The sequence below is a fragment of the Delphinus delphis genome, chromosome 3 (assembly GCF_949987515.2).
Source record: "Delphinus delphis chromosome 3, mDelDel1.2, whole genome shotgun sequence".
Classification (NCBI taxonomy): Eukaryota; Metazoa; Chordata; class Mammalia; order Artiodactyla; family Delphinidae; genus Delphinus; species Delphinus delphis.
In genome coordinates, this window is record NC_082685.1 from 60,095,350 (window position 1) to 60,103,726 (window position 8,377).

Consider the following 8,377-nt stretch of genomic DNA (forward strand, 5'->3'; position numbering starts at 1 on the left):
CCCTTGGCTGACGGTGTCCCTGAGGAAGCTTCTTCCGGTTTCACATAATGTCCCTGGGATCCTGCTGGCTGAGTAAAATGCTATCCCAAATAGCTCAGGCCTTCAGAGAAAGGGACTCTGCTCCCTGCCCGAGCAGCCCACATCCACGGCTGCTGCATCACTGTTACGTGGAGGCTGTCCTGTGCTAACATGGATAAACCTTGCCCCTCTCGGAGCCAGCTTTCCCATCTGGAAGATGAGAAGTTGGCCTAAGCAGCGGCCGGGCACAGGGGCTCAGGGCCCTATGCCCTTGGAGCACATTGGGCAGCACCCCAGGACCAAGGTGGGCAGATGGGGTCATGCTAAGTCCTGCCAGGTCCCACTCTCCACCTCACACCCACACCCACCCCCATGCTCAGGGAGGCTCCCCACAGGCCTTGTCCATGGAACTGCAGGAAAACACTGAGGAGGGTCTCCGGAGCATTTCTGCACCTCACTTAGCAAGCAGTCAAACCCTCTGTAGGGTCAGGACAGGCCCACAATTCAGTGTTATACAAAGAGCTCGCAGAGGCGTTTCTCCTGGGCTGAGCTGGGCTTTGTGGGAATGCGCTCTGGCCGAGGATGGCCTTGCACACCTTGCTTGCTCTTGTTAAGCCTGTGGGCAGGTGCGAGGTGCAGTGGGGAAGAGGCGAATAACGAACTCATCTTCCCACAGGTTCCTGCAGCCGGCGCTCACCAAGCTCTCCCACATCCTGTACCCCTTGATGGCGGAAGGAGGTGTGGGGGAGGGAGACAAGGCTGTGACCTTGGCTGACCCTGTAGGGGTCTCAGAGCTGGGACTAGGGTGAGGACTGAGGTGCCCAGGGTGCAAAATGGAAGGAGGCACACTCCCTCCTGACCCTGCACTTGTAGAACCTTGAGGGCGATTGCCTCCTTGAGCTTCGTGCCAGACCATGACAGTCCAGGGCAGTCAGTGCTTCTTGAAGAGTGCAGGGGCTGCGGTGGCCAGGCCACTGGTTCCCATTCTAATCTGGGGGGCTTGGAAAACTTCGCAAAGGAAGTGAAGAGTTTGGACTCCTGGAAAGGAGACACCCCTTGGTTCTGCTGACTGCTCACCCCTGTCCTGGCCACCAAGCCTTTGCCAGGGCTGCCAAGGGCAGGTGGGCCATTGCCAGCATCACGTCTTCCTCTTGCCCTCTGTGCCTGAGCAGAACAGGCCAAGGGCGCTGATAAAGTGAGCTCATGGTGGGGAAGCACATGTGTCCTCAGCTAGAGAGGAGCCTGGGCCCACGGAACCAGCCCCAGCTTGTCTGGGAGCCCTCTGCCCTTACCCAGGGCCTCCCTGCCCTCCCCAAACTACCCAGTCTTGGGACTTGGAGCCAACCAGGCTGTGCCTGGAAGGAGAATGTCCACAAGAACAAAAACAGGTATCCATGCCTATCTGAGTCTGGTCTCTGAACCGGTTGGCTGTCCATATTGTCTCTATTTTGCGTGTGTCTCTATTCTCAGGTCTGTAATCGTCTCTTTGTCTGTCTTTCCATGACCCTGTGTTTTTCCCTCCTCCCTCTCTGTGTGTCCTTCTGTCCGAGAGTGATGTGAGGCCAGGCGCGGGGGGGGGGGGGGGGGGGGGGTGTGCATACCTGTCCTCTCTCGCTCTCATTGGTTCGCAGCCGCTCCCCGGGGACAGCCGCCGCCAGTCCCGCCCCCCTCCAACCCCCCCACCCCCCCGCCCTGGACCTGAGCGCGCGCGGGCCGCCTCAGAGCTCAGTCTCCAGCTCGAGACAGGAGCGCAGCAGCCGAAGCCAGCGGGGACAGGTTCTCCGCACACCCGGCATCTCAACAGGGACTCGAGGCTGCAGAATTGCTCTGAGACTCAGCGGCGGCAGCGCGGGAGGACGCGGAGGACTCCCTGTCTGCGCCCTCTGTGCACTCGGCTTCTGGCGGCGCCCAGCAGGGATCCCGAGCTGCGGCCACACTCACCACTCAGCTTTCGCCGCCGCTGTAGCCCAGGGGCGCCCCGGAGCCCGGAGCTCACCGGAGCTGGGGTCCGAGCTGAGAGGGCGGCCGTAAACCCGGGTCGCTGATTCGGGACCGCGGGTTGCGACGGCGAGAAACCCGAAAAGTCCGGGGGTCGCGGGCGCCGAGCCGTCCAGCTCCGAACCGTGGGGTCCACCACCCCACGGGGAGGGCAGCTGAGCGCGGCTGGCTACGGAGCGGCGGCGGCCCGGGGGCTCCGCGGTTCCGGCGACCCCGCAGGCACCTGGCTCACGGTCAGTCACCCGTAGCGGGAAGAGCAGGGCACGCCATGGAAGCGCGGGGCGGCGCCGGGCGGCGCAAAGCGAAGTGAGGCGGTCGGGCCGGGGTCGGCGGCCCCGCGGGCCATGTACGGCGACGTGTTCAACGCCACGGGCGGCCCCGAAGCGGCGGTAGGCGGCGCGCTGGCCCTGGCAACCACGGTCAAGGCGGAGGGCGCTTTGCCGCTGGAGCTAGCTACCGCGCGCGGGATGCGGGACGGCGCGGCCGCCAAGCCCGACCTGCCTACCTACCTGCTGCTCTTTTTCCTGCTGCTGCTCTCCGTGGCGCTCGTCGTCCTCTTCATCGGCTGCCAGCTGCGCCACTCGGCCTTCGCCGCGCTGCCCCACGACCGCTCGCTGCGGGACGCCCGCGCGCCCTGGAAGATGCGGCCGGTGTAGCGGCGGAGCCAGCCACGCCGGCAGGCGCCCGGTGCCGGTCTCGCCACCAGCAGTCGCTGTGAGCCAGGCAGGGTGCATCTGACGCCCCTGGGAACACTGCGCCCTGACCCCAACACCCTTCCCGCCCTCGAGCAGCACCCTGGGCGTCAAGGGAGTAGGAGGCGTTAGGAGGCTGTAGAAGGTCCCGATCCTCGTGGCCGCAGGGAACTAAGGTTCTGCTTCCCTGGAGGACTCTGTCTTCCCTGGAGGACTCTCTCTTCCCTGGACAGCGGGCCCAGCTGAAGGGGTGGGGGGGGGGGGGGGCGGGCAGGGGGTGCCTTCCTGCAAGACGGCGCTCCTGCCCGTACAAGGGAGCCTTTCTCGCCGCCCGCTGACTTCCCTACTTTGCATACCCAAGGGGCAGGCGCTGTGAGCGCGCAACTACCCGAGCGCGCAGCCAGCCCGGAGCTGCCTGTCCGGAGTCCCCGGCCCTGCAGCCGTCTTCTTACGGCTATTACCACCTCTCCCACTCTTTGCACCGAGAGTCCCACTAGAATCTGAGTGTGAACTCAGCCGGACTTGGGAATGATGGCTCTCGGAAGCTTCGTCCCCTGGGGAAGGAGGGGACTCGAGTTTCAATGGGTCCCGCCCGGGTCTGAGGACCCAGTTTCTCTGCCCGCACGCGCAAAGGGGGAGCCGGTCTAGAGGCGCAGGGTCCCACCTGCAGCACCCTGTGGTCAGGAAATAGTGTCCTCCATCTCCAGAGGCCGCATTTCTACAATAAAACCTCACCGAATTAGACCCAGTGCTGAGGACGCTCTGGTCATTGGTTGCGCCACTTGGGAAAGGGGGATAAAGGGCAGGGCGATCCTGAGCTGAGGCTGAGACCCAAGCGCAGCGCGCCTCCCACCTCCCTGTGGCCCAGGTCAGTTTTAATGATGCTTGCTCCTCTCCAGCTCCACCTTTCCCCAGGGTCAGTTACTTGCTCTGGCAAGTGTCTTCCGAGTGGGTCTCAAAGAGGAATTGCTGCCTAATCTGCTGAAAAAAAAAAAAATTCCCTCTAATAGGGCTCCATGGAGACCTTCCCTGTGGGGTGGTTCCTCCCACCTGGCATCCACTCCGTCGCTCTCAGAGCCTCTCTGGGCCTGAGCCCTTCCAGGAGCCTTTTCTGGACCAGAACCACCTGGTGAAGGAAGGGCCTGAGGGTCAGGCAATGGGGGCAGCTGCTCAGCACTTCTGCCCAAGGTAGACAGGGAGGCCAGCTCTGGAAAACACAGCAGGAAAGCAATGGATGAATAAGCCCAGCTTGGAGGAGCAGATTTCAAAGAACCTGAGAGGGAATAGAAAGAATTGTGATAACCTTGACCATTTTCAAAGTTAATCTAATTCTAGGGAGAATTCTTTACGGTGGTTTAAAAGTTTCAGGAGTCACCTGGCTCATTAGGACACCGGAGCTTAGAGAATGTTTGACTTAAAGGAGATTTGGTAGATTATCTAATCGAGTAGTTTTAAACCATTTAGGGGTCACTCCGATTTTGAGAATCTGAAGAATACTAAGGACGCCTGTCAGGCAAAATGCATACAGGCACACAGTGCTACAAACTTTTTGTGAGGGTTGACACTGAAACCCATCTAAGGACCCCAGCTGAGGCTGGGAAAAGACTTGCTACGGCTCCAGTCTCAGGCTAGGGCTCCTCACCACCACTCCTCCTCAGCCAGTGCCCAAGATCCCCTCCTGCTCCTATCCCATGAAGCAGCAGAGATGAGCAGCTGACAGTTCATCTTGGGCTTGATTACCCATGTCTTGGAGAGCTAACACCAACCAAGCCCTAATGGAACTAATTCTATGATAACCTCACAGAACAGTTTGGTTTTTGGAAATGTAGCTAAACCTTTCTAGCCTATAGTAATGGTAACTCAGCTAATCCATGTGACCCTTGGTTGCAGAGAAGACAAAATGGAATAAATTTTAAGGAGGTATGAGAGCCCTGGCTGGCATAATGAAATCACACACTGCTGATATGCGGGACCCTCCAGCTTTAGTCTGGGGTCTGTGAGGGGTAAGAGACTAGTGTAGAGATAGCGTATTCCGCCTCCACATCTCCCCATGGATAGATCTCAAGGCAGTATGCAGAGTGGTCAGAAGCACAAGCTCTGGAGTCTGTCTGGCTTTAAACCCCAGCTCCACTGCTCACTGGTTGTGTGACCTGTGCAAATTACTTAATCTATCCTAGCCTGTTTCCTTATCTGTGAAATGAGTATTATATCACCTAGCTCTACAGGGTTGAATGTCAAATGATATAATCAGTGTAACATGCTAGCACTCAAATATTAGCTGTTACTGTAACTGAGCCTTAGGCTTGAGGCAGCACTGCCGAAGGGAGAAGCTGACCCACAAACAGGATGTGCTCTCACCACAGCTCTACTGTGACCACAAAAAAATGCGGGGGTGGGGGGGATTATCAGTGGACTTCTGGCTCAGAGGTCATCTGAAGTTCCTGGACCAGAACCAGTTGAAGCCAGAGTGATCCAGGAGGTTCTTGGGATCCTGTAATACAACACTGTCCCAAGGCAGCAAGAGGTTAAAGCTAAAAAATGCTAAGATGGAGATAACTTGGAAACCATCTTTCTGATGTCTCTACAGGGTTTCAGTGGTCTTAGCCACCTCAGCCAAAGGTTTGCCCACTTCAAATGAACAGGTACTTCTGGAAGAAATTCCTAAGGAATTGTGCCGTGTAGATCTGGAATCTAGAAACCAAGCAGGGTCAGTATGAAGAACTGGACTAGAGTTCTGCTTTTTGCCAGGGCTGTGACCCTAAATAATTTCATTCTCATCTCTAGGCTAGTGTTAGACTAGTTGAGCAGTAATGGGTCCTTTGTCATGTGGGACCTAGACCCAGATTCTCCTCTGGAAAGGATGTAGCTGAGTTCATGTCTGTCTTCTGCTGATATGCAGGGTAAGTGGACTATAACGTGGTAACTGGACATTTAGATGGGTATCAGGAAGGTCGATCTATGCACACACATCCTCCTGCCCTTTGTTCTTCCACCAAGCCCATGATGTCTTGGAATTACCTTGGAAGGGCTGGGCCTGCAAGCTAAATTGAGGAATAGGACCTATGACACACGTTTTTGGGCTGCTCTTCCATAACCAGTCACTGGGGCAGGAGAGAGGGTTGAGAAGACATTTCTGATGGGGAGTAAGAGGGTGGGTAGGGTGGAAATTAGGGAAGTGGTTAAAGATGCCAGGAACCAGGAGAAGCAGCATAATGTAGAGACCAAGAGCCAGAGTCCTGGAGCCCGGTAACCTGACCTTGGCCATCCACTCCATGCCACGCTCATGCTTCTCGATTTCCGAAAACCTGCTTCCTCATCTGTAAAATGGAGACAATAACAGTACCTGGCTCACGGGATTTTCACCATTGTGGGAGACATTGGAGGTAAGGCGTTCAGCTCATGTTTGACATGTGGTAAGTGCTCGAATGTGAGCTATCCTTATTATTCGCCATCAGGGTGACCATTTCAAAAGTGTTTGCAGCAGCAAAAATAGCAACTGCTTTCCCTCAGTGACTAAAATTCATCACCTTTCCATATAAATTAGACCTTCCTCCAGTCTTCTCCATCTCAGTAAACTGAGCCATCATCTGGTTGCCCAAAGTAAAAAGCACATGGTGGTCATCCTGACCCTGAACTCTTCTTCATCTTCCCATGTGCAGTCCATCCTAGACACCACTCTGCTCCATCTACTCCCCTCCATCTCCACCAACGTGACCTGAATTCAAAGCCCAGCATTCACTTCTGCCTCTCTCCAAAGCACGCGTCCGATCACAGTATCTGCCTCCAGCCCCAGCTTACACTCCATTGGCTTCTCCTTGTTCTCAGGATTTAAAACAAAACTCTAACCTTGGCCTACAAGATGCAGCATCCTCTGGCCCCCACCAACCTCTCCAGCCTCATCCCCTCACACTCCTCTTGCACTCCAGGCTCAAGACACAGTGGCCCGTTGATCCCTAAAGCCTCTCTGCCTAAGCTGCTTGTCCCCCCTCCTTCATCCAGCTAATGCCTCCTCATCCCTCAGGTCTCTATCTCTTCCTCAAAATGGATCTGCCCGAGTTCTCAGAGGAGGTCAGTTACATTCATTCACAGCCGCCGATCAGGTCCCTTACCGCAGCCATCAAGTAACTGTGTTGTAGTTCGTGGCCTAACGTCTCCCCTCTACTGCCGTGTAAGCTGTAGGAGGTCAGGGACAGCATGTGCCTGCTCTGCTCACTGCTGCTTTCCTAAGGCCCAGCATAGCGTTAAGCACAAAATAGACACTGAGTAAGTATTTGTTGACTGGAATATAATGGAAAGACAGCTAGACGTTAAGGTAAACTCTTGCCTGTGGGTTCTTCATCCCAACACTTCACCTTTGATTTGCTGCCTTAAACTAAACTTGCATCAGATGAAATATTGAGTTGAACACTCCTCATTGATCAGGCCTCCAACTGGCCTGTTTCCTGGAGGTAGTAATCCACCAAGTTGTTAGCAACTGACATTTCTTGTCTCCATCTATGTAACACTTCAGTTATTATTGTATCCTGCAGAGACTAAAGAATGTGCAATTTAAAAGTCTGTACCTTTAGCTATTTCTGCTTGAATTACTCCTTTTCCTGCAGGGAAGCTGAGTTCTTTACCATGTCATTCACATGCTTTCTGAATTGCCTTGACTAAGAATCAACTAAATCACTACTTCACATACTGACTCCCTCACCTCTTCTTGGACTTTGATCAGAGATTTCCTTCTCAATGAGACCGTCTCTGGTTTCTGGATCTAAACCTTCAACCACCTTCCTTCTCCCACCCCTGACATTTCAAATCTTCCTTCTCCCACCCCTGACATTTCAAATCTTCCTTTCCTACTTTTTCTCCTTAGAACTTACCACTACCCTATATATTTTTTGTCTTATTTTGTCTCCATCAACCGGAATGAAGATGCTTGAGAGAAAGTATTTTTGTTTTATTCAGTTTTTCCTCAGCCTGACATCTAATAGGCCCTCAAATATCAGTTAAACAAATGAACAAACAACCTGATACTGCTCACGTAGGACCAGAAAAAAATCAAGATATTCGGAAAAACAGGAGTAGAGCCTGTTTTTTAAAGTCTTCTTGATTCTCCATTTCTGCCCCTCCTCCACCCTCCAAAATTCATCAAATAACCCTAACTAGATAGAGACTGAAACCACTAAACTATGTTATAGTTTCCCTTTCCATGAGGGCAGGAATGACTCCCTGCGACAGCTCTGCGGCCGAGCCTGGAGCCTGACTTGCAGTAAGCACGCAATAAAGGTCTGGTGAGAGTAAGTGAAGAAGCAAGTAAGGACTCACCAGGTTACAGCCTGACTGTTACAACAAAGTGCACTCCCCACCTCCAAGTTTCTTTTCCACATAACCTTCCAAGAGTAGCACAACTCTGTCGCCCTCATCCCTTGGCTCCCGTGTCCACCTTGAGGTGGCTACTCTAGTTCCTGCCATGCTATCTGCATTCTAGCCACAGGGAAGGGGGGAAAAAGCAAGAGGGCTCCTCTGTGGAGCATTATGCCAAAATGACACGTATCATTTCTGCTATTATGCCAATGATCATAGCTTAGTTGCATGACTGGCCACAGCTGAAAGGGAGGCTGGGAAATGTGGTATGCAGCTGGACAGAGGTGTTCAACGATTAAGGAGAGAAAATGGGTATGGTA

The 8,377-nt window shown here is 54.2% G+C and overlaps 1 protein-coding gene across 1 annotated transcript; it reads left to right on the forward strand.

The window, feature by feature from the left end:
• The first annotated feature begins 1,767 nt into the window (after positions 1–1,767).
• Positions 1,768–3,450, forward strand: SMIM32 (small integral membrane protein 32). Its single transcript, XM_060006928.1, has one exon. The coding sequence runs from the start codon at positions 2,361–2,363 to the stop codon at positions 2,670–2,672; it is 312 nt and encodes a 103-aa protein (XP_059862911.1). The 5' UTR covers positions 1,768–2,360; the 3' UTR covers positions 2,673–3,450.
• The last annotated feature ends 4,927 nt before the right edge of the window (positions 3,451–8,377 follow it).

Excerpts from the sequence above, each read along its gene's own strand:
- SMIM32 (XM_060006928.1), top strand. The coding sequence starts at position 2,361 with ATGTACGGCGACGTGTTCAACGCCACGGGCGGCCCCGAAGCGGCGGTA.